At 55.6% G+C, this 24,712-nt stretch overlaps 1 protein-coding gene across 2 annotated transcripts; it reads right to left on the minus strand.

Annotated features, from left to right (window-relative positions):
- Nucleotides 1-3,986: 3,986 nt before the first annotated feature.
- On the minus strand, nt 3,987-14,271 carry SOX10 (SRY-box transcription factor 10). 2 transcript variants are annotated; one of them, XM_049884409.1, is made up of 5 exons: nt 14,049-14,271; nt 13,914-13,950; nt 13,074-13,579; nt 8,107-8,375; nt 3,987-5,848 (listed from the first exon to the last, which is right to left on the minus strand). In XM_049884409.1, exons 3-5 carry the CDS (start codon nt 13,499-13,501, stop codon nt 5,145-5,147), a joined length of 1,401 nt encoding a protein of 466 aa, XP_049740366.1. In that variant the 5' UTR covers nt 13,502-13,579; nt 13,914-13,950; nt 14,049-14,271; the 3' UTR covers nt 3,987-5,144. The 2 variants fall into 2 exon arrangements, with proteins under 2 accessions (XP_049740366.1, XP_049740365.1); XM_049884408.1 differs by lacking the exon at nt 13,914-13,950.
- Nucleotides 14,272-24,712: the final 10,441 nt, after the last annotated feature.

Consider the following 24,712-nt stretch of genomic DNA (forward strand, 5'->3'; position numbering starts at 1 on the left):
GCTGTCTGTGACCCCTTCTTTCCTGTCATTGCCTAGAGCACACACCTATCCTAGTGGCCCCGTACTGTCAGCTCCTTAAGAACCACTTGGGGCCCTTATCCCCGTACCCCATCCTTCCCACCATCTCCGTGGTTCACCAGAGCAAAGGCTGCTGCAGGGGAGACACCTCAGCTGCCTTCCCAGCAGACAGACGAGCCTTTGTGCCCAGGGAGCTGGTTGCCACGGAAACCCCCAATTTCCTTTCCAGTGGGGACTGGCTGCAGGGGCTTCTCCCTTCTCAGGAGTATCACAGAGCAGGTCTCATCAAGCCACCCATTGTTTCCTAAGGACCTGCCTCGAGCCTCTTATCATGGGCTCGGATCCCCTTTCAGGAGCAGAGCCCCAGCAGGAAGCTTGGGGACGAAGCTATCTCCTGCCTCCCCAGGCAGAGCCCTCCTGGGCAATTCCACAGCTGGAGCAGGGCCGGAGCACCTGCCTGCCCCCTCTGTCCCCACTCCTGCTCAGGCCACTGCCCACATACCGTCCTCTGGGCCCACCTCTCTGGTTGGCCACACCCACACCCTCTCCTCCCAGCCTTTCCCCCAGTCCTCTGAGGCCTTGACTGGGATGGGTGCCAGGATGACAGTGGGCAGGGAAGGGCTCCAGGGGTCACGGTCTACATTAAATCAGCTGGAGCTCTCCCTCCTTCTACTGTTGAGGTGCTAATGGGTCCTGTTTTTTATTCCCTTTACCCTACCTGAGTTAAGACAGATCACATTGGCTCCTCCCTCCCTCCCTCAGAGGGACAGGGAGAGCACAGACACTAGCACCAACAGCTAGAAGGGAGAGCGGGCTCCCTGAAGAGTCTAGCCTGGGCCTCCACGGTCAGCTTCCCTTCCAGGGCTTGCGTAGCCTCTGCCCGAGGCAGGGCTTGGTGATGGTGTGCCCTGGACAGGGTGGGGGCAAGAAGTACCCACAGGGAGGAGCAGCTGGGGTGCTTGTTGGTCTGGAGAAGGGTTAATTCAGGGAGCAGTGGACTTGCACCCCTTCCACCCCCCTCCAAGCCTGTGGAATCCTTTAATCAAGTTGGGTGCTGAAATTTCAGTTCTGAAATGCTGCCTTTGTGCCGGCATCCAGGCAGCCGCCCCAGAGTGCGGGGGTCATTTTCTCGGCCCCATTTCTCTAAATGGTCTCTTTGTTTCCTGCTGGGCCGCTCAGTATCAGATGTGATTAAAGGGAGATGGGGTTTGGGCAGGGGAGGAGAGAGGGAGAGAGGGAATGGGGTTAACCCTTAGGGCTAGGGTGGAGGGGAGACAGAGAAAAGGGGTGTTTTCCTCTCACCTCCCACTTGCCATTCTGCTCTTTTTCAGGGAGCCCCTCACACTTAGCTGACCAGGCCTGGGTTTTGACTTCTCTTGAGGGAACAATCACCTGCAACCACCACTGGTTCTGTATCTTAGGGTGTGGGCATAGTCTCTTCGATCCTTTCCAGAAACACCTGGCCCCTTCTCGCCTTACGAGAGGAGGCTACGTTACTGTGGCCTCTGCACATGCGGGACCTTTGGTCTCAGTGATGAGTGCAACCCAGATCTTCTGACTGTCCTGGGGCCATTGGTACCCTCCTCCAACACCCCCAGTGATCTCTGTGTCAGTCACAGGCTGCAGGGTCCTGGCAGGCAGTGCCTTCTTGATGCACCCCCTCCCCCCACTTGCTGCCAGTGCCACCTCCACAGTCCTGCCGAGACCAGGAGCAGTGAACAGGCTGGAATGGACAGATGCCCTGCTTTTCAGTAAAATGGAAAGGGTGGCGTGTAAAAATCAGGAATATGTCAGGTTACTACTGATTGATCTCTAGCAAAATTCTAGAATAGGCTGTTACACATTTGGAAGCACTTAGATCTAAAGAGGAGACCCCTGGGAGCTAGCAAGGGTTTCTAAGAAACAATAGCACCAAATAAACTGAATTTCCTTTTTTTGGTGGCTACTGGTCTTGTAGATCAGGGGAATGTCACAGATACAGTGTATCTTGATTTTAGCAAGACATTGGGTCATCTTTCCACATGGCTGTGATGGAGAAACGTGCACTATGTGGTGATATAATTAGGTGGATTCAGAACTAATCACACAAGTCTTCCCTAAGAGTGGTGATAATAGAAATGGTGATGGAGAGAGGTACTTAGTGGTGCACACAGATCCCTCTTCATTTCAATCTAATAAGTTGGGTCCAGAATTCCTAAAGATCTAATATAGGTGGGAAAATGGGTCAAATCTGACAAGATGACATTTGTTAAAGACCAACAGAAGATCCTGCATTTCGCTGCAGAGCGATTGACAGCTTTATATGGTTCGAGGTGGTCTGACTTGGCAGCAGATATTTTTTGTGTGAAAGGACAGGGGTCTGCAGTTATCACCAAGCTTGACAGGAGCCAGCAGGTTTGGGGAGGTTGTCCAAAGAGCTCTTGTGGTCCAGTTTCCAGAGCAAGGCAGTTTGGCCACCCTGGGAGGACTGAACTAGCTCTTGGTGGCCCCTGTGTCCTGAATAGGCAGTGAGGGGCTGGAGACCATGGGTGGGAGAAACAGTAAGAGGCTAGGGAAGCATCCGCTCTGATGCCGTGAAAGAAGCCCTGGTCCAGGTTAAAAGCAGAAGTAAAAAAACAGTTGCCATCAAACGGATTCCGACTCCTGGCGACCCCATGTGTGTCAGAGTAGAACTGCACTCCATAGGGTTTTCAATGGCTGGTATTTCAGAAGTAGATCACTGGGCCTTTCTACCGAGGTGCCTCTGGGTGGTCTCAGACTAACCCAAAGGTTAGCAGCTGAGTGTGTTAACTGCATCACCCAGGGACTCCAAAAGTAGAAGTAGGGCCCACAAATGATTGGCAGGGGGAAGACATGATAGGTAAGAACACAAGTCAGTCAGCCAGGTTCCGATTGTGGCACCAGCAGTCCTTAGCATTGAGCTCTCAAAGCTCCAGTTTCCCTACCTGGAAAATGGCAACAAATGATCGGGCCCATGCCGTCGTAGGCCTAAATGACATAAAGCACTTGGCAAACCGCTTGCCTGGGGCGCACTCAGTAAATGGTACTTACAACTGTTAGGAGCAAACAGATACTGGCTGGGTGTAAGGAAGAACTTCCAAGCAGCAGGGTTGTCTATCAGTGGAGCAAGATGCTGACGGGACTTCCCCTGTCCCTGGGGCTGTGTGCTTGTGAGGCGGAGTGGCAGATTGGAAAGAGCTGAGGAAAGCGCTCTTGGGGAGTAAGCACTTAAGAGTAGATTGTGTGTCTGATCTGACATCCTTGGTTTAGACATGGGCAGTGTTTCAGGACTCAGCTAGACCCTGAATGGAATGATATGTGAGGGAGGCAGCCAGTGGAGGAGTATAGCAAGAAAAGACCAGGCCTGCTGGCTCCAGACAAGATGGCAGACTTGACCCACCTCCTCTCTTTACATTTTTTTCCCAGTTGCTGTCGAGTCAGTTCTGGCTCGAGTCAGAGTAGAACTGTGCTCCAGAGTTTTTCAGAAGTAGGTCACCAGGCTTTTCTTCCGAGGCACCTCTGGGCGGACTCGAACCTCTACCCTTTCAGTTAGCAATTGAGTTTGTTAACCGTTTGCACCACCCCGGGGCTTCCTCTTCCAATACCTGCCCCTTGAATTCTCTTCCAGCTCCTCTCTGCTGGGTGAGCAGTGGGGCTGCTTGGAGGGTGCTCGCACTGAGTTCCAGTTTGAGCCAGTGAGGAGTGGAGCGGCCATGTGCAGAGCTGATGCAACTGGGCAGGGGAAAGGCACCCATCTGCGACTTCAGTCCCTGAGAACAGACTGACCCCGCTTGTCCTAACCCACTCCACTGCCCCCACCTTCTTAGGGGAGAAAAGGAGACCTTCAGATCGCCTATCCTTTGCCTCCCGCCCCTAGCTCCTTCCAGAAAGTGTTTGAGGAAACACAGGTGCAGGGATAAGAGACCAAGAGACAGGCCAGGCCAGGCCCACCAAGCAGGTAACTGGAACCTTTACTTTTATTATGTGGAATTCTTAATGCGGAGTTAATAGGGGCTGGAGTAGCTGGAAGAGGGGAGGGGGCTACTGAGATAAATAAGAGGGGGACAGTAATGTGTTACATGTGGATCATGGGGGCTGCAGAACAGGAAAGTAGGGGCAGATATAGCTACATGTTTTATTCAAATACCACTGGGAGGCAAAGGGCAAAAGGCGAGGGCAGAAAGTACATGTCAGGATTTTAGCATCTTCAGCCTGCTGCCGGCCACCTGGGTGCTGGGGCCTGTGCCTCCTCCCGGAGCCCAGAGTTTGGGCCTGAGCAGCTAGAACTCTTGGGGAGCCCAGGGAGTTGGGGCTGACAGAGCAGGGGCCAGAGAGCCTGGCAAAGGGAAGAAGGGCGTTGGACAGGAGCCCGGGGAGGAAGCTCCATGAATTGTCTCTGAATGCTTTCCCGGAGCCCCTGCCTCACCTCCTGGGATGTGCCCCAAGGCCTGGGAGGCTGGCCTCGGGGAGGGCTGGGGCTCTCATTCTCCATTAGGCAAAGAGTGAGGTTATTGGCACAGAATTAGATCTGGGGGGCCTCTGTGCCAATTCCTTCCTGTGTTCAGGAGGGGAGGGGCATTGAGGGGACACGGAGAACCCCCACTGGGCCCTCAGCCCCCCAACACCCCATGAGGCTGTTCCGAGCTGTCCTTGGCCCCCGAGTGGCAGACAGAGCCGGCTGAAGGCACTGATGTGGTCTCTGGTTGGCCTGACCCTTAGGCACTGTGGCATGGGGTCCTGTCAAGCCCCTCACTCACAGAGCCTCCAATTCTCGTCCAACCCTGCATGCCCCTTCTCTCTGCAGAGGGTGAGTGGGTCCTTCTCAGGTCCTGGGGTCAACAGTCATTCTTGGGGGAAGGCACAGCCCTTCGTCTTTCAGTCTAGGGACACCAGTCAACCTCTTCCTCCTCAGCCCAGCCTAGCACCCCAGGGCTTTGCCCAGGCTGGAGCCCGGATGGGCAGGGCGGGGTCATCGAGGGCCAGCCTTCTGTCGGCAGTCAGCCTCCGCAGCCTCCTCCACAGCCACTACCAGGTCCCAGATGGGCAAGGAACAGAGCGCAAAGATTGGGGAAGGGATGTGGTACCCAGGAGGGGCCTGGCAGGGGGTGGTAGTGACAGGGTCCCCTTTAAGGCCGGGACAGCGTCGTGTATACTGGCTGCTCCCAGTGTGTGGGGCTGTGGGACTGGGGCCCTGAGGGGCTGGGGTCAGAGATGGCTGTGTAGAGGGGCCGTTGCGAGGGCCCCATGTAAGAGAAGGCCGAGTAGAGGCCAGAGGCCTGGCCTGAGTGGCCATAATAGGGTCCTGAGGGCTGATGGTCAGAATAGTCGAACTGGGGGCGGGAGATGGAGGGGAAGGCGGAGCCGTAGTGGGGCAGGCTGAGGGAGGTGTAGGCAATCTGAGAAGTGGATGGCTGGTCGGTGTAGTGCGGGGGTGCCTGGGGCCCCGCGGTCTCCGTCTTCACCTGGGCTTTGGCATCCACTCCAGGTGGTGAGACTGTGGGCAGAGCCACACCTGGTGGCTTGGAGATCCAGGCAGAGTGTCCGCTGGCCACAGCCAGGGCGCTGCCCAGCCCATAGCCAGCTGCCGAGTAGCTGCCCACGTGGCCTGGGTGCCCATTGGGCGGCAGGTACTGGTCCAACTCAGCCACATCAAAGGTCTCCATGTTAGACATTACCTCGTGGCTGATCTCACCAATGTCCACATTGCCGAAGTCGATGTGAGGCTTCCCACCCTCCCCCAGGGAGCGCCCATCCCGCTTGGAGTCTGCCTTGCCCGACTGCAGCTCTGTCTTTGGGGTGGTTGGAGGGGTCGGTGGGCCGTGGCTCTGGCCTGGGTGGAAGAGAGGGAAAGGAGAGAGAGAGAGAGAAGGGGGGGTACAGGTCAGAAGGCACGTGGCACAAATGGATTCCGATGGCTCACCTTCAGGTTGGGTCACCACGTTGTAAGTGTTTATGGCTGCATGAGTTGGCATTTGTTTATAGAATCGTCTTGGAGTGGTCCTAGTTGCTTACAAAACCCCCTATCTCAGGAACGGGTCCCTCCTCCCACTCAGCGCTGGAATCCCTTCTGTCACGCATCTCCCGGAGAGGCCTGCTGCTTTTTCGAAGAGCCTTTCCGGTTGGGAAGTTCTTCCGCACATCCCCTAAGCCGGCTTCCCTCCCTGTCCTCCCTAGCTGCCGAAGCCCCGCCCTGCCGCTCTCTCTCCAGCCTCTGCCTGCTGCGTCCTCGCTGAGCCTCTCCCACCCTCCTTATTCTGGCCGCCTGTTTCACTGTTGCCGGCTTGCCTGGGTCTACTCCCCAGGCTGGCCCCAAACAGTGCCATGCCCATCAGCCCTGGTCCTCCTCCCCAGGCTTGGCTCCGGCGCCCCCCTCGCTCCAGCCCCACTGATTGTTTCCATCTCCGTAACTGCTGTGTGGCCCCCACAGGGAAGCACTTAGGTAAGCGATGCCTTCCACCCATGTGCCTTCATCACTCAGGTTCTCATTCACTTATTCATTCAGCAAACACGCAGGGGCGCTGCTAAACGCCAGGCACTGTGCCAGGTGCTGGGGATATAAGGATAAATAATGCGGATCCCTGTCTTCAAAAGCTTCTGGTTTATGGGGTGACCTAGACAGCCACATGACTGAAGTGTGGCATCGAAAGGGCTGTGACGACGGCTCTACAAGGACTCGGGGACAGAGGAGGTGACACCCATTCTGCCTTGGGGGTTTGGGGAAGGTCTTGTAGGTGAGGGGTGTGTGAACTGGGCCTTGAGGGTGAGAAAAAGCCTAGGCCTCCAGTTTTGTTCTGAGGTGGTGGTTTTGTACATACATGGCCTTCTGGTGTGTGCCTATCCCTGGATCTCTGAAGCTATGGGGGCAGGATGACTGGACTGCGTATCCCTTCACGGAGACCACATGCGCATGGTCTTAGGACACCAGGAGCTTCTTGAGGGCAGGCCTACACCTCCTCCATCAGACCAGAGGCAGTGCCGAGTCCTGCATTGGTCAAGGCCTTGGACTCAGAGACCTGCCAGGGTTTGAATCCCAGCTCTGTCACTTCTGTGGCACCCTGGGCAAATCCCTGTCTTCTCTTAACCAGTTTCCTTATAGATCAAACAGAAACAATACCAACTAGCCATGGCTTCCTTCTGGAAGCCCTCCTTGACCAGAGTTTGGCAGGCAACTGGATATTTCTGGAGAGCCTGACTGGGTGGATGGACAGATGGTCATGTCACCTCGGGATCTCGCCCTGGACCTTGTGCACTTGTTACTTCCTGTCTACTACAGTTCACTTGTTTCATTCCTGCTTTTCCCTCTAGACTGTGGGCTCCTTGAGGGAGGGACCATGGCGTCCCTAGTTTATATTTCTAGTGTCTCCTCCAGGGCCTGGCCCTCAGCAGGTGCCCAGACGTGTCCTCTGAAGGCATGGAGCCCTGTGGGCCAGGCCCCGTGCTCAGCACTCTCTCTGGCGCCAAGCAAAGGTACCGGAGCCAAACTGCCTGGGCTCAGAGCTCAGTTGTGTGGGGAGTTACTCTGAGTCTCCTCATCTGTAAAATGAGGCAGCAGCTCCCTCATCATCACACATTTTGTTAGGATTGCATGCATTCATACCCATATGGCCACTGGTACAGTGCCCGGCACCCAGCAGGGCTCAGCTGTGTCAGCTGTCACTATGATTAATGAGAATTAAACAAGATAGCCTGTCTGCCCACCCACGGCATGTGCTCGACATCGTATGTCTCGTCTCCCCCATCGGACTGGGTGGTGAACCAGAGGCAATGAGCCCTTCTCCCCATTTCTCAAATCATCCTGTCCCCCCTCTCCTTGTTGTGACCGCCCCAGTCCCTTCCCACCCCAGGGCCCCATAGCCCCTTATATGGCCCTCTTCACCCAGCAGTAGCACCCTGGCCAGAGCCATCTTACTGACTGCCTCCCCCAGGACCTGAGAGCCTACTAAGCTCCCAGGGGCCCCACAACCCTGCTGGGGCCCTGCCGGCACTGGTGAGCTCTCCCCAGGACCCAGAGTAGTGGCGGTGAAGCATCCAGCCATGCACCCCCTCCTCCCTCCAGGGCCCTGTCACCAGCCCCCGTGCCATGCTTACCTGAGGGGTGCTCAGGGTTCCCATCTGACATTGGGGAGCCCTCTCCCGGGTGCCGGTGGTCCAGGTGGGCACTCTTGTAGTGGGCCTGGATGGTGGCCGCCCCACCCTGCTCGGCCTCCCCGCCTGGGCACTCTGCCTCCCCCTGAGCCGCCTTCCCATTCTTCCGCCGCCGGGGCTGATACTTGTAGTCCGGGTGGTCCTTCTTGTGCTGCATGCGGAGTCGCTCAGCCTCCTCAATGAAGGGGCGCTTATCGCTCTCATTCAGCAACCTGGGGGGGACAACCGAGGAGCCCGGCATGAGTGCCAGAGCCCCCAGGGTGAGCCCTCTGGTGTATGGACTGGAAGATCTGAGGCTCCCCACATCTGCCCCACATCTGTTGTGGGCTGGAGTTAGAGAGAGGTTGGCCTGCTGGTCCTGGCAGCCCCAGGGGATGGAATTAGAAATAAGAATGGTGGTTGCGAGGAGATGGGCGTAAGCTCAAGGAAAGGAAAAACTAATCATTAAAGTCTGAAGGTGGAATGAACTGCCTTGTTATTGAGTGAGCTCCCTGATGGTTGGAGGTGTGCAAACAGAGGCAGCATGGTGTCGGGGGAAAAGCCTGGGCTTTAGAAAGGACTGGGTTTGAACCCAGGCTCTGCTATTTCCCGGCTGTGAGGCCTTGGGCAAGTTACTTCTCTGAGCCTTAGTTCCTTCATCTAGGAAAGAAGGATGGTAATACCCACTCCACTGGTGGGAGGAGCGGCTGAGATTATGGGTGTGAAGTTCCTTGCACGAGGCCTAGGGCCTGGCTGCCCCCCCCACCTTTAAAAATAGGTGCTATTCTAATGGCGCAGTGGTTAAGAGCTTGGCTGCTAACCAAAAGGTTGGTAGTTCAAATCCACCAGCTGCTTCTTGGAAACCCTATGTGGCAGCTCTGCTCTGTCCTGTAGGGTTGCTCTCAGTTGTAATTACTAGACAGGCAAGGGATATTGTATTGAGGGTATCCTAATGTTGCTTGGGTTGGGGATTGGACAGGAGGACCTAGGGGTGGGTCCGTAAACCCTAGGATACTGATTTTGTTAATTCCAGTGTGCTGGGGGTCCACGGGAACAGGGCCTGAGTCTCCTTCCTGTGAGGCAGCCACAGCTTCCTGAGGGAGATTTTGTATCCTTGTTCAAGAGCTGACGAAGGTAGAGGAAGCTGGGAGGTGGGCAGACAGACCCTCTCCCCGCCCCAAGACGAGCCCATGGAGGGCAGCCCTGAAGGCAGTGGCCTTGCCCACAACTCTAGCCTCAGGAGAGGTGGAGGGGGTGCTCAAGGCTTGGCCACTCCAGGGTAAGAAGGCAGGAAGGTGCACCTTGCAGAGGGGGCTAAGGGGAGTGGGACGGCCCTGTCCCTCTCTGAAAGGACATAGACTCATAGGATTCTAGATGCAAGGGACAGACAGATGTCTGTCTGTCTGCCCAGAGGGCCTCTCCCCAGCTGCCCTCCCACTCCTCACCCCACAGTGGGTGCTGTCTTCCCCTAGGCAGAAGGCTGAGCCCTCCTGCCGCAAGATGGGAGGGGGTGGTCACACCAGGCACCTCCGAGCTGCAGCAGCATTCCTGTGCAGCTTAGCCTCCCCCGCCATCCCCTCCAGAACAAGCCCAGAGCCCCAGCTTTCTCCCAGGCTCCCTTTCACCCAGACCATTCAGTGGATACACTGAGGACAGGATGGGGACCCAGATCAGGCCCCCCGAGTCAGAGTGGGATGCAGGATGTGTGCTCCCTCACCCCCAGCCAGGCCTCTGTGAGGGCTGGGCCCTGGGCTGGGAGAGCAGGCCCCGAGGGTGTCGTGGGATTGCTGCCCAGGGAAGGCAGAGCAGACTCCCTCCTGGGATGGCTGGAGGCCCTGAGCTCACTGCTATCCCCCGTCAGGCCTCTCCACCCAACGCTCTCTGTGCCCTCTGCCCAGCTGGCAGCTGAATACAAATCAAAAGAAAACGGCAAGAAAAGAGGGAAGATTCTGACACTAGGATCCCACTGTTGTCTCCCTGCAGTCCCCTAACCCTAATAGAAACCCAGTGCCAGGGCCACCACCACCCATGACCGTAGCCCAACCTTATAATCGGCTCATGCAGCCTCAGCCCCTCACCTCCAACCTCAACCCCTGCCTCGCCCAGATCTCCAGCCTCAGCTCTCTTCAGGCTTCTCCCAGCCCCAAACCCCAGGGTTCCACCACTTAGACCCAATTTTAGATCTGACCTTGACTCCAGCTCCATCCCTCACTCAACATTGCCAAGACCTGCTCCCCGACATGTAACCTACAGCTCTAATTCTAAACCCCATCCTCACTGGTACCTCTGCCTCAGCCCTCTCCCTTGCTGGTCTCCAAGGTTTGGGATAAGGCCGGGAGAGGGTAGACTGGTCCCCAACCCAAACTGGAAAACCCCAACTGAGGGCTCCCCAGGTGGAGGACCAGGTGCTGCATCTGTTCCTCCTCTCAGGCCAAGGGCACAAGAAGGCTTTCCCTGGGGGAGGGGCCTGTGGGGCTGGGGACCGGAAGAGGCCAGGTGAGAGGCTCCAGCCCGTGACACCCTTTCCAGTGTCCTGGAGCCAAGTCTTCTCTTCACCCACTGCCATGTGACCAGCACCTCACTCTCCTTTCCCAGATGGGCATCAATGGTTAATGTGACTGTCAAGGCTCACACAGCCATGGAGGAGCCAGGAGCTGGATGCAGGGCTGTCTGACTCCAGACCGCTCCCAGCACACCACGCACTTGTCTGTATGTCTGTCCAGTTGTAGGACCCCTGCTTTCTAGTTTTGCCTACCTAAGCCTCCCCTTCCTGATGTCCTGGGAGTGGTGAGTCTGGGGGCAATTTCAGGAGCAGCCCCTGGGGCAGATGGAGCTGTTGGTCAGCCCACCCACATCCAGGTGCTTCCGAGCCCCTACCCGGGGTCCAGGGAGCCTACGCTCTGCGGGCATAGCCTTTGATCCTTGCTATTGTCCTGGCATCCACTGCCTTGCCTCCATTCCTGATTGCCCCAACCCAGGTGGGCTCCAGGGGCAGCCAGGCCCTTGGGCTCACAGCTTGAGTGTGGTGGCCAGGAACAAGGCTTCTGGGCTGGGAGAAGGATGATGGGAGGGCCAATCACAAATCCATGGCGATGGGAGGTGGTGAGAGACATGGGGTCCACTGTTGCTTTGACTCTCTCCTCGGACTCTTATTATGGTCTGCTCCTCACAGTCCCCAGCCTGCTTTGTCTGTCTGTCTTTCTCTCCTGGTTGTCTCACCTGCTTTTCTCAGTCCCACGGCACCAAAGGTACTGGTCTGGGGCGAGCCCCACCGGGTCTGGATGGACCTGGGGCAGAGGAGCTTGCTGCGACCTTTGCTTCTGGGCAGAGCTGGACTCTCCGGGTCCATGCAGCAGACTAGCCACTGAGCCTGGGGCCAGGGCCCCCTGGATCAGGCAGAGCGCGGACAGCTGAGAGGGACAGGAGGAAGGGGCAGCGGGCCTCCAGCAAATCCCATGGCAAGGAACAGGGCCAGGTGGCTGTTGTGAATCCCTCCTGGTCTCTTGGGGCCCTCTTGCTGCTTCTACCACTCTAAGCCCTGGGTCTTCTAGACCCAGCCTGTACTGTGCTAGGGGCCCGCGAAGGGGAAGGCAGCAGCAGAAGAGAGACCAGCTTCTCCGACAAAGCCCCAACTTCCTGAAACCCGGGCTTGCCACCCCACTGCTCTCCTCTGCCCCCACCCCCCTGACCATGTCTTAGAGCAAGGTGGTGACCCACCGCTGTCACCAATGGCAGTGTGGGGGAAGACCACTCAGGAAGTCTGGGTTCTGGCCCTGGCTCTGCCACCGACTTGCTCCGTGACCTTTGTGGCTCCTTTGCTCTTTCTGGGTCTGACTCTTGGGCAGTCTAGTGGGCTGGGTCAGTGACCTCCCAGGGCTGCATCTCCTGGCACCCTGGGGCTCCTGAGGGGTGTTCCCTGCTTCACATATCCCCAAGGATGAGCCCCACGCTGAGGTGAGGATCGTTCCTGGGGGGTGCTTCCGGAGGCTTGGGCTAGTGCCAGGGAGCCCAGGATTCTGAGGGACCCTGGGTAGGCACGTGGCCAAGGTTTCTTCCTGGCCAGGGTGCTCAGCTGCAGCTCCCAGGCTTTTGGGGTAAGGAGGTTACTCAACCCTGGGTGGGGCCCTGGGAGGGAAGATGGCGCCCATCCGGTAGAGGGAGGAGGGAGAGAGGCCAGCTTGGTGGCTCTGGGACAGGGTGTGGGGGGAGGCCTTTTCTGTGTGACCCTCCACCAGGGAATGAAGAAGCCTCCAACTTGGGAGAGGCTGGGGGTCAGGGAGGCACAGGGAAGGCAGATGGGACAGGATGGGGCCCTGCAGCGGCAGACATTTGCCCCTCTGCACTTCTCCATCCCTCACCCCTTCAAAGACTCCTATGAATTCCTCCTTTTCCTTGAACTTCCCCCAGTTTTCTGTCTGGCTGCCTCAGTTTCCCTGCATCTCCGGCCAGACCAGGCCAGGCCAGGCTGTCACCCCTTTCCCAAGCGTTTCTGCTGCATCCTCCCCACCACTGGACCTGGGTGGCAGTGGCACCCTTAAACGTCTGTGTTGGGGAGTTAATGAAGGCCCATAGTATGGACTCCTCATCCCATCCTTCCCTCTCCCTTCCCTCCCGTCTTGGCTCCCCCTAGAAGAAACCCAGGCACGCAAGCCTATCATGGACAGAATTCCAACCACAAGGGGGCGCTGTCCAGCCTACTGCCCCGGGTGGGGAGACCCCACCTAGGTCGCTGGGGTTCTGAGCTCCAGCTCAGGTGGGAGCAAGCGCAACCCCAAGAGGGTACTCCTGAGCACGGTCCCCACATTTGGTCATCCTGCCCCATCCAAGGAGGCAGCAACCCCAGGCGAAAGGCCAGGCAGTCCCCTCTGTGGGGTGAGGGCTCTATCCTGGCTCCAGGCCGTGGGGGCCCCGACGGAGGAGAGCGTGCTCACCTCCAGAGCTTGCCCAGCGTCTTGCTAAGCTCGGCGTTGTGCAGGTGCGGGTACTGATCGGCCAGCTTCCTGCGCGCCGCCTGAGCCCACACCATGAAGGCGTTCATGGGCCGCTTGACGTGAGGCTTGCTCTTGCTGGCGCCGTTGACGCGCACGGGCATGGGCACCAGCGTCCAGTCGTAGCCGCTGAGCACCTGGCTGACGGCCTCGCGGATGCACACGGGGAACTTGTCGTCGTCTGCCTCGCCGTCCTGCTGCTCCTTCTTGACCTTACCCAGCTCTCCGGGCCCCGGGCTGGCCCGCAGGCCCGAGCCGCCGCCGCCGCCGTCGGGCCCCAGCGAGGGCGCGCTCCCTGGGGACAGGCAGCGGGGCTCCTCGGAGCCCACGGGGCTCAGCTCCACCTCGGACAGGTCCTGTTCCTCCGCCATGTCGCCCCCGGCCACCTCCGCCTCGGCCGCCTCCCCCGGGCCCGCCGCCGGGGTCCTCGCGAAGAGTCCAACGCCCACCTGGACGAGAGGAGGGCGCGGTGGGCGGCCGTGCGCGCAGCCCGAGGGTGGCGTGGCCATGCCGGCCCGGGGCAGGCTCAGCCCCGAGGTGGCGGCCCTGCCTGCTCCCTGAGCCCGCTCCAGCCCCAGGCCCCGGGCACATGCCAGCCCCCAAGTCGGCGCGTCCCGCCTCCGCCTCTCCCTGCCACCTGGTCCCAACCGTCTCTTGGTGTGGGTGGGTTTGGGTTTTTTTAAACCTCCTTTTGGGTGGAGGTTTGTTGATGGAAAGGAAGAAAAACGGACTCTTTATTCTGCTCTAATCCCCGCTCCTGGAATTTCCCACCTTTTCGCTCACCTTCCCTCTTCCCTCTCCTGCCCCTGCCTGACTGGGCCTAGAAGAGATGGGTGGGGGGCGGGTGGGGTGTCAGTTTCTTTTCACCTCACCGTGGGCTCCTAGGCGCGGGGTCGGGAGAGCAGGGTTCACACTCACCTCCTCGGACTTTTCCTCCAGTCTGGGGCTTGTCCTCAGGAAGTGGAAAACCGTGTCCCAAGGTGTGCGGTCCAGCTCGGGGCTGGGGGGTGACGCTGGCTGGGCTAGGAGGGAGGGGCTGGGGCCCTGAGCCTCAGGCCAAGGCCTCGCTTGGACGGAGCCTGAATCCTCACCACCAACCACCCCGGCTGGACAACCCGAGACTGACTGAGCACTGAGCGCTCTGAGGGCTGGGGAAGGAAGGAGGGGGAGCGAGGAGGGGGAGCGGGAGGGAAGGGCAGAAGGTGGAGCCTCCAGCGCTCGCCTTCATCCCCAACACTGAGGGCTCCTCCGCCAGCGCCCCAGCCTCCTCCCCACCCCCCAGCCCCCTGCACTGGCCGCCCTAGGCCCACCTCGCTTGGTCTTAGCTTGGGATTAGTCAGGGAGGGTGAGAATGGGGGTGGTTAGGCCAGGAGAGTGAAGACATGGGGGTGAGGGTCGGACCTGTTGTTTGGGGGAAAATTGGGCCCAATGGGGACCTGGAAACTCTGCCTCAGGTAGAGGGATGAGCAGTCTACAAAGGATAGGGGAGCTATGGGCAGAAGGGAGGGAAAAGGTCTATGGATATGTGGGCCGAGGGTGGCCAGCCTGCATGGCTTCATTTAGCAAATCTTACTGAGTGCCTCCTGGGTGCCAGGCCCTGTTTTCCAGCCAGGGAGCCCTCCCTGTCTTGACTTACAGGGCAAGAGAGAGAGAGCTCAGATCCTTCCCAGTGCACATGGCTCAGCTACACTCTTGGTCCCTTCCCTCCAGTCAGCCATCCCTCCTAAGACCTGGCCTGGCTCAAGGTAGAGACAGGACTAAAGTTCCCAGGAGGCCAGGCGTGAGGCTGGGGGTCCTTTCCAGATGGTCTGAGAGGCATTCTGGGTTCCTCCTTCCTGGGACCCAACTCGCTCCACATTGTGCTCACCCTCTCCTGGGCGAAGGTGGGTTCGAGAGTCCAGCGTTGCTTGTCCTGAAGTTCTACTCCTCCACCTCAGGGAAGGGTCAGGAGGTACCCTGCCTCCCTCCCCTGCCTCCCTGCCCATCTCTCCCCTCAGGACCCCTCCCCTAGCTGAGTGACCCCCTCTGGTTTTGCTTCCCTGCCCATCATCTGATGGTCCCTTTCTCTCCTCTTTTCTAGGTCTCTCCTCCAAAGGTTACACCCCTTTCGTTTCCCAACCAAGGGTGGTGAGGCAGAGGTGGGGTGGGCATGGAGGGACAGATGAGGCTGAACTGTGTTGGCAGCCTGGTTCGGAGCTCCTCAGCTTTGGGGCCAGGCCCCAGGCCCACCCCAAGGGGGTCCTGTCTGGAGTAGGGCTGGAAAGGGGGTCTGGGGAGGCCTAGCCTCATGCTTGGGAAAGACTGGGGGTGGGGGTGGGTAATGGGACACAATGAGGTAGTCACACGAGGCAGAGGCATGTTGGGGGTGGGGGGAGTGGACACTGGAACACACACACACACATGCTCACACACACAACCAGCCAGACAATCAGGCCAGTGTGTCTGGGGCCCTGGAGCCCAGTGAATTAGGAGTTTGATAAGGGTTTTCTCTTTCTCTCACTTGCTGGCCTTGGACAATCTCCCCCCAGTTTTCCTCGACGCCACCCCCGGCGCTGCCAACCCTCCTCCCCCCGCCTCCCTTCTCTTCCCTGTGCCCAGACTCTTGTTCGGGGCCTTGAAACAGTGAGCTGTCTTTGTTCGAAATACAGGTGAACGGCAATCATGTGATTAACACACACACACATAAAAAGCTTTTTAACAGCGCCCGCCCGGCCTCAGAACCACCCGGAGAGGAGCCGCCCTGGATGGACAGAGGGACGGAGGGACGTGCATCCAGCCGGTCCTGTCCCTGCAGCAGCCTCGGACAACCACTGCTGCCAGCCCGCTGCCGCTGCCACTGGCATCTCTCTTGCGGTGGGTCCCCATTCATCCTTCCACTCCTGGTTCCTCCTCTCACAGGGAAGGACCTCCCTTTTCCCCACAGTCCCTTAGACTCAGGCCTGAGCCCCCCGGCAGGGGAGGGGTGGTATGGAGAGAGGCCCCAGGCTAGGAAGCCCGGGTGGGGGTCGCATAGCCGCCCCTTCTCCAGCTCCTTGCCTCCTCCTGCCCTCTTGGCCCAGCTGTGCCAGGGTGGGGGCTCTCGGTCTGCAGAGAGGCCGCACCAGACGGGGTGGGGGTGGGGGCCTCTCTCTCGTCTCCTCTCCTCCCTCCCTCCTCCTTGCTTTGCTTGGGCTTGCTGGGAGATGCGGGATGAGGCAGGTGGGCCTGGGTGGCTGGGTCGGGGGCAGAGCTGTCAGATGACCAGGGCTGTAAGGGGGACCCTTGCTGTGAACACAGCCCTGCCCATCACGATGGCAACTGTGATCCCCCAGCAGGGGAGGGTGAAGGCCCCTGTATTCATCCCTGGAGGGCAGGGATTTGGAGGGGGCAAGGGGTCCTGTGTGAACACACCTGGTTGGCCAGTGCCAGTGTCTGCCTCGTTCCCTGCTTAGGAGTCCCTTCACCCCTCACTCCTGACCCTTCCCAAAGGATGCTGGTGACCCACTTACCCACCCCCCAGTCAAATCTGTGCGAAGGAGGGTTTGTCCTCCCATGGTGAGGTTTAGGGAACAGGGGCTCTGGCCCTCCCTCTCTCCTTGCACTCATTCCACACAGAGAGGGGCCCGAAGTGAGTGCGTCCTGGAGGCAGTCAGGCTTCTGTCCATTGAGGGAGCCCTGTCAGGAGCAGCGGGGTTTCCTGGGACCCAGCCTGGACTCTGCTAAGGCTGGTCCCAGACTGACTCAAAGATAGGCCCTGAGGGGAGCAGAGGAAGTGATACTCTGTAGCTTAACACTGCCCCAAGAGCGGCTTTGGGTCAGCAGTAACCCTTAACCCCTTAGGGCCCAGAGTTCTGGGAAGGCTCAGCCATATCCCCCCCGCCACCCACCCTGACCCCAGGTTCCTCACCTGGGTGGGGGTGATGGTCGCGCTCCTCCCCCCTGCCTCCCAGGACACACTGACATGAGGACTGGGAAACCAGACAGAGTGAGGAATGTTCTGGTCAAGCGGAGCCTATGCCCCAGCCTCAGTTTCCCCAAGTGTGAAGTGGGTGTGAGACTCTTCCTGACACCCTCAGAGGACAGAGGAGGGTCATAGGGAAAGGACTCCACCACCTCTGAGCATTGCGTGGATGTGAGCTGGGGGTGCTGGCTGTCCTCCCACTCAGCCCTCCCAGTACTTTTAACCCACACCAGCCCCCTCCAGCGGAGGGCCTTGTTCACCACCCACCGGCCTGTGGAGCGGGGTTGGGCCAGAGCAGTGCCTCTCAGACAAAAGGGTGCACACATGAGGTTCCATACTTCTAGCAAGCTCCAAGCAAGAGCCTAGAGCCTGGGCTCTAACCCATGCTGCGCTTTAGAATCACTTTTGAAAGAAATACTGAAGCCCAGGTCCCACCGAGACCAGTTAAATCTGGATTTCTGGCCCTGATGTCTTTATCTTCTAAAAGCTCCCTAGGAGGCCTCAGTGTTCCCTACCAGGGTTCCTGAGCCTTGAGGCTGTGACGGACCCCCTGCAGGGGCCGAAACTTCCAGGGGCAGGGAAGGGGGCTGAGCTCTGGGCCCAGAGGTGCCAGTTACACTAGGGTACACGGGAAGTTGTGGGGTGTTGCAGGAGAGGGGCTGGGCACTGGGGAGGTGGAGGGCCGAGGGGCACGGGTCAGGGTCAAGGATACGGTAGTGAACAAGTCAGCTTTCACGGAGCTTCCAGCTTAGTGGGAGGGGGGCAGTGTGTGCGTGTGTGACGGGGCATCCTTGCACATTTTCTAGACCACCCCCACCTCTGGACGAGGCTGTGTTATTGTCAGTTTGTGGTGTAGTGCACAGAGCACTGGACTTGGAGTCAAGAACCCTGCCACTTAGTAGCTTGAGTGGCCTTGTGCAAATTACTTAACCTCTCAGGACTTGGTGTTCTCATGTGTAAGATGTTGGTAATTTAATATCAAATTATCAACATTTAACGCAGACACCACACACACACACACACACACTCACATAACCTAGCTGAATGTTTGGCACGTGGTAAGTACTCACTAAATGGTAACTAGAAAAACCAAATCTAGGAAGTAGGCCAGTACCAGGAGGGAGAGAGGGGTGCTCACCACAGTGCGAGTTGCACAAGCGTTTACCGAGCAGTCACTGTGAACTTCCCCTCAGGAGTTTAGGACCTGGCCTTGGAAGCCCACCTTCAGACCACGGTTGGGGCCCCCGGCCTTCTCCCCCTTACCAGGGAAGGCAACATGGTGGAGCCTCACTGTGGCCCCTGCTCTGAGGCTCCTGTCATGCATCTCTCAACAACCCAATGAACAGGTGCTGTTGTTCTCATTCTAGAGAGGAAACTGAGACACCAAGAGGTTCAATGATGGCCTAGCAAAAGATGATGGTTTGAGGGTTGGGATCTGAGCCCTGCCTCTCACCACCGTGCTTCGCTGCCGCTAGGTCTCATGCTCAGTGACACAGGATAGGTTCCTTACTGGGCCTTGGTCAGCCTGCATGCTTGCCCTGCCCACCTCTGAGGCCACTCCTCCTGCTCCCCTGCCTTGTGCCCAGCTCACAGGCCCTTTTCTCAGGGACACGCTCGGGTGCTTGGTGGAGGTTCTCTTTAGTTCTTTCCTGTTGAGGAGGAGATATCCTTGTACCTGCCACTTCTCCTTACTGCACAATCCAAGTCCCACTTCCTACTGGGAGCCCCTGAGGGCAGGGCCATGTCTTCCTCATTTGCCTTGACTCTGCAGGGCCCAGCACGACCTCAGGGAGTCTTCCCTGAGCTGAGTTGCTGTCTGAGTTCCAAGGAGGAAAAGATGGGGGAGGCTGGAACAGGCAGGAGTGGCTTCCTGGAGGTGGTGGGCCTGAGTTCTTGGGAGGAGGACAGCATTCCAGGGCCTGTCCCAACAGGCGATCTCACCCTCCCTGTTTCTGGTCCAAGCTTAGGGTCCCGGAGCTGGGCCAGGAAGGCAGCTCCCTGGGCCTGAGTCTTCCCTCCCCTCCCAACCCCCCCCTCTCCGGGAACAAGGAAGCTGGGGCTAGTGCCCAGGACTGCCTCGGGGCAGCTGGCCTCTGCCCTCTTCGCAGAAACCTTCAGAGAAGGAGACAGCTCGTTCCTGTGATCCAAACCCCAGCTGCCAGAAGGTCCTTCCTGGTGTCTGCCCCGAATCCCTCCTGCTGCTGTGACCATGTATAAATGAATGCCCTCTCTGTGCAGGGCACTGGGCCAAGATGGTGATGGAGACCAGACCTGGCCATGGGGAACTCAGAGTTTGGTGGGAAAGACCAGAGAGAACCAGAGCCCTGGCACAGTTGAGATCCGGCACAGCTGAGGCCTAGCCCAGCCAGAACGGGTGATTACAGCTGGGACACGAGGGACTGTCGGTGGTGCCCTTGACTGCAAACTGAGGCCTGTCGGGAGCTAGGCTCTGCCTTCGGCTCCAGGCAGTGCAGCAAGAGAGAAGGTGCTCCAGGCTGGGAGCTTTAAGGGCTGGGTTAAGTCCTAACTGTGCTGTTGAGGCCATGTGTTGCCTTGGTAACCTTCTTCCTTCTTTACTGAGTTCCCACTGCTGTAAAGGAGGGCTACCCAAACCCAAACCCAAACTAAACCTGTTGCTGTCAAGTTGAGTCTGACTACCTCTGAGGGCAGTTCCAGATTTCATAACCCCTGGATTAGATTTCAAAACAAGGGCCAGTGCCTGACCCAACGTTCCGAACACAGTGGCTCAGAGCACTGTGTTCTTCGGGACTTTGACGGGCATCTCTGGAAAAGAGTCTTGTGGGCAAATAAGGCTGGGAAGCATTGCTTTCTAATTCCTCTTTTTAGAGCTGCGGGGCCTGTTAGCATGTTGAAAGCTCTAAATTCTGCAGTTTGTTGTTGTTAGGTGCCGTTGAGTAGGTAGTGACCCTGTGTACAACAGAATGAAACGCTGCCGGGTCCTACTCCGTCCTCACAATCGTTGTTATGCTTGAGCCCATTGTTGCAGCCACTGTGTCAATCCATCTCATTGAGGGTCTTCCTGTTTTTACTCACCCTCTACTTTGCCAAGCATGATGTCCTTCTCCAGGGACTGATCCCTCCCTCCCGATACCACGTCTAAATTACGTGAGACAAAGTCTCGCCATCCTCACTTCTAAGAAGCTTCCTGGCTGTACTTCTTCTAAGACGGATTTGTTCGTACTTCTGGCAGTCCATGGTATATTCAGTATTCTTCACCAACACCATAATTCAAGGCATCAATTCTTTGGTCTTCCTTATTGGTTGTCCAGCTTTCACATGCATGTGAAGCCATTGAAAAAATACCATGGCATGGGTCAGGTGCACCTTAGTCCTCCAACTGACATCTTTGCTTTTTAACACTTTAAAGAGGTATTTGAAATACTGGTGGCATGGCTTCCAGCATCATAGCAATATGCAAGCCACCACAGTAAGACAAACTGGACAAACTAATAGACAAGTGGTAGGAATTCTGCAGTAAAGAATCCACTTACCTTTGTTTAAAATACCCATCTCCCTACGGCTTCCTTTTCTCCCTCTCCTCCCTCATCTCCTTCCCCCTCCTCCTTTTCCTCTTCCTTCTTTGTTGCTATTGTTGTTGTTAGGTGCCATTGAATGGATTCTGACTCATAGTGACCCTATGCACGACGGAAGGAAACCCTGCCAGGCCTGCACCTTCCTCACAATCCTTATACTTGAACCCATTGTTGCAGCCACTGTGTCAGTCCATCTCATTGAGGGTCTTCCTCTTTTTCGCTGACCGTCTACTTTACCAAGCCGAATGTCCTTCTCCAGGGACTGGTCCTACCTGATAACATGTCCAAAGTATGCGAGATGTAGTCTTGCCATTCTTGCTTCTAAGGCACATTCTGGTTGTACTTCCAAGAGAGATTTGTTCGTTCTTTTGGGAGTCCGTGGTGAATTCAATATTCTTCGCCAACACCACAATTCAAAGACGTAAATTTTTCTTCGGTCTTCCTTATTTATTGTCCATCTTTCCCATCCGTATGAGGCAACCAAAAACACCATGGCTTGGGTCAGGTGCACCTTAGTCCTCGAGGTGATATCTTTGGTTTTGAACACTTTGCCAGAGGTCTTTTGCAGCCGATTTGCCCAATGCAATGCATCTTTTGATTTCTTGACTCTTGCTTCCATGGGTGTTGATTATGGATCCAAGTAAAATGAAATCCTTGACAATTTCAGTCTTTTCTCCATTTGTGATGATGTTGCTTATTGGTCCAGTTGTGAGGACTTTTGTTTCCTTTATGTTGAGGTGCAATCCATACTGAAGGCTGTGGTCTTTGATCTTCATTAGTAAGTGCTTCAAGTCCTCTTCACTTTCAGCAAGCAAGGTTGTGTCACCTGCATCACGCAGGTTGGTAAGGAGTTTTCCTCCAACCCTGATGCCCGTTCTTCTTCATTTAGTCCAGCTTCTTGGATTATTTGCTCAGCATTCAGATTGAATAGGTATGGTGAAAGGACACAACCTTGACACACATCTTTCCTAACTTTAAACCGTGCAGTATCCTGTTGTTCTTTTCGAATGACCACCTCTTGATCCATGTACAGATTCCTCATGAGCAGAATTAAGTGTTCTGGAATTCCCATTCTTTGCAATGTTATCCATAATTTGTTATGATCCACACAGTCAAATGCCTTAGCATAGTCAATAAAACACAGGTAAACACCTTTCTGGTATTCTCTGCTTTCAGCCAGGATCCATCTGACATCAGCAATGATATCCCTGGTTCCACGTCCTCCTCTAAATCTGGCCTGAATTTCTGGCAGTTCCCTGTCGCTACACTGCTGCAGCTGCTTTTGAATGATCTTCAGCAAAATTTTGCTTGCGTGTGATGTAATGATATTGTTAGATAATTTCCACATTTGGTTGGATCACCTTTCTTGGAAATAGACATAAATACGGATCTCCTCCAGTTAGCTGGCCAGGTAGCTGTTTTCCAAATTTCTTGGCATAGATGAGTGAGCGCTTCCAGCGCTGCATCCGTTTGTTGAAACATCTCAATTGGTATCCTGTCAATTCCCGGAGCCTCATTTTTCGTTAATGCCTTCAGTGCAGCTTCAGCTTCTTCCATCAGTACCGTCGGTTCCTGATCATATGTTACCTCCTGACTTGGTTGGACATTGACCAATTTTTTTTTGGTATAATAACTCTGTGTATTCCTTCCATCTTCTTGGGATGCTTCCTGTGTTGTTTAATATTTTCCCTGTAGAATCCTTCAGTGTTGCAACTGGAGTCTTGAATTTTTTCTTCAGTTCTTTCAGCTTGGGAAATGCCGAGCGTGTTCTTCCCTTCTGCTTTTCTATCTCCAGCTCTTTGCACATGTCATCATAATACTTTGTCTTCTCGAGCTGCCCTTTGAATCTTCTGTTCAGCTCTTTTGCGTCATCGTTTTTCCTTTTGCTTTAGCTACTCGATGTTCAAGAGCAAGTTTCAGAGTCTCTTCTGTCATCCATTTAGGTCTTGTCTTTCTCTCCTGTCTTTTTAATGACCTCCTACTTTTTTCATGTATAATGTCCTTGATGTCATTCCTCAAGTCGTCTGGTCTTAGGTCATTAGTGTTCAACGCATCAAATCTATTCTTGAGATGGTCTCTAAATTCAGGTGGGATATACTCAAGGTCATATTTTGGCTCTCATGGACTCGCCCTGATTTTCTTCGGTTTCAACTTGAACTTGCATATGAGCAATTGATGGTCTGTTCCACAGTCGGCCTCTGGCCTTGTTCTGACTGATGATACTGAGCTTTTCCATTGTCTCTTCCCACAGATGTGGTTGATTTGATTTCTGTGTGTTCCATCTGGTGAGGACTACGTGTATAGTTGCTGTTTATGTTAGTGAAAAAAGGTATTTGCAATGAAGAAGTCATCGGTCTCACAAAATTCAATCATGCAATCTTCAACATCGTTTCTATCACCAAGGCCGTATTTTCCAGTTAACAATCCTTCTTCTTTGTTTCCATCTTCTGCTTTCCAATCTCCAGTAATTATCAATGCATCCGGATTGCATGTTTGATCAATTTCAGACTGCCAAATTCGGTGAAAATCTCCAATTTCTTCATCTTTGGCCTTAGTGGTTGGAGTGTAAATTTGAATGATAGTCGTATTAACTGGTCTTCCTTGTAGGCGTATGGATATTATCCTATCACTGACAGCATCGTGCTTGGGGGATAGATCTTGAAATGTTCTTTTTGACGATGAATGCAGTGCCCTTCCTCTTCAAGTTGTCATTCCTGGCGTAGTGGACCATATGATTGTCCAATTCAAAATGACCAATACCAGTCTATTTCAGCTCACTAATGCCTAGGATATCAATGTTTATGCGTTTGATTTCACTTTTGATGATTTCCAATTTTCCTAGATTCATACTTTGTATATTCCAAATTTTGGTTATTAATGGATGTTTGCAGCTGTTTCTTCTCATTATGAGTCACATCCCATCAGCAAATGAAGGTTGTGAAAGCTTGACTCCACCATGTCATTAAGGTCTACTCTGCTTTGAGGAGGCAGCTCTTCCCCAGTCGTCTTTTGAGTGACTTCCAACCTGGGGGGGCTCATCTTCCGGCACTATATCAAACAATGTTCTGCTGCTATTTGTAAGGTTTTCACTGGCTAATTCTTTTCAGAAGTAGACCGCTGGATCTTTCTTCCTAGTCTGTCTTAGTCTGGAAGCTCAGCTGAAACCTGTCTGCCATGGGTGACCCTGCTGGTATTTGAATACTGGTGACATAGCTTCAGCATCACAGCAACATGCAAGCTCCCTCAGCAGGACAAACTGACAGATGGGGGCCTCCTTCTTTACTACTTTTGAATCTTGTAGAGCTTTCCATGGAGTACGATTTTATCCTCTTCTGGAGAGGAAATAGTTGGTAACGGTGGAATCTGCGTGAGACGCAGACTTCCCCAGACATGTGGAGCCACCCTTGGTTTCCAACTCTGTTTGGCCCAATTTGACATTTACAGGGTGACAACTAGATGTCGGCCCTGGGTTGAATAAAATATGGCCCCTGCCCTACAGTCACTATGTCCCTATGTCCTGAAGGTATGAAGGTCTCATACTTTCAGGGTCTTCATCTTCCTACACATGTTTTTTCCATTCTCTTCATCCTCTCCAACTTCTGTCCTCCACTCTGAGGCCCTCCTGATCCTTTTCTCTCCCTCTTCCTTACTACCAAGAGTCAAGGGGGAGGGCAGATGCTCCCTGGAGAGCTCTGGGAGGGCCTGGGCATTCCTTGGGCACTGTCCTTGATGCTTCCACTGCCCACAATCCCAGCATAGAGATTCACAGCCCCCACGACCTGCCTTGCCCTCCCCTCCCTTGACCTGACTGTGGCCACATTCTCTCTACCCCCACTGTGTGGCCTGAGCCTCAGTAATTCCAGGTCTGCCCACAGGACACCTTGCCTCTTGGCCAAAGCCTCGTGTCTCCCCCACCTCCTGCCTCACTAATTTTTCCAGGAGGATGTTGTTCCTGCAGGGGACTGTGTGCCCCATAGCTGGGTCTTTCTCACCCTCCTTCATGACTGACACACAGTAGGTGCCCAGTACTTGAGTGAACGATGTACATGTAGGTGAACATATCTGGGCAGTGAAGTGTGGTAGAATGA

This window comes from Elephas maximus, chromosome 4, assembly GCF_024166365.1.
Source record: "Elephas maximus indicus isolate mEleMax1 chromosome 4, mEleMax1 primary haplotype, whole genome shotgun sequence".
NCBI lineage: Eukaryota > Metazoa > Chordata > Mammalia > Proboscidea > Elephantidae > Elephas > Elephas maximus.

Coding starts and splice junctions, on each gene's coding strand:
- SOX10 (XM_049884408.1), bottom strand. CDS start 13,501: ATGGCGGAGGAACAGGACCTGTCCGAGGTGGAGCTGAGCCCCGTGGGC. Junction 8,376..13,073: donor ACGCTGGGCAAGCTCTGGAG/GTGAGCACGCTC, acceptor TGTCCCCCCCAG/GTTGCTGAATGAGAGCGATA. Junction 5,849..8,106: donor GAACCCTGAGCACCCCTCAG/GTAAGCATGGCA, acceptor TCTTCCACCCAG/GCCAGAGCCACGGCCCACCG.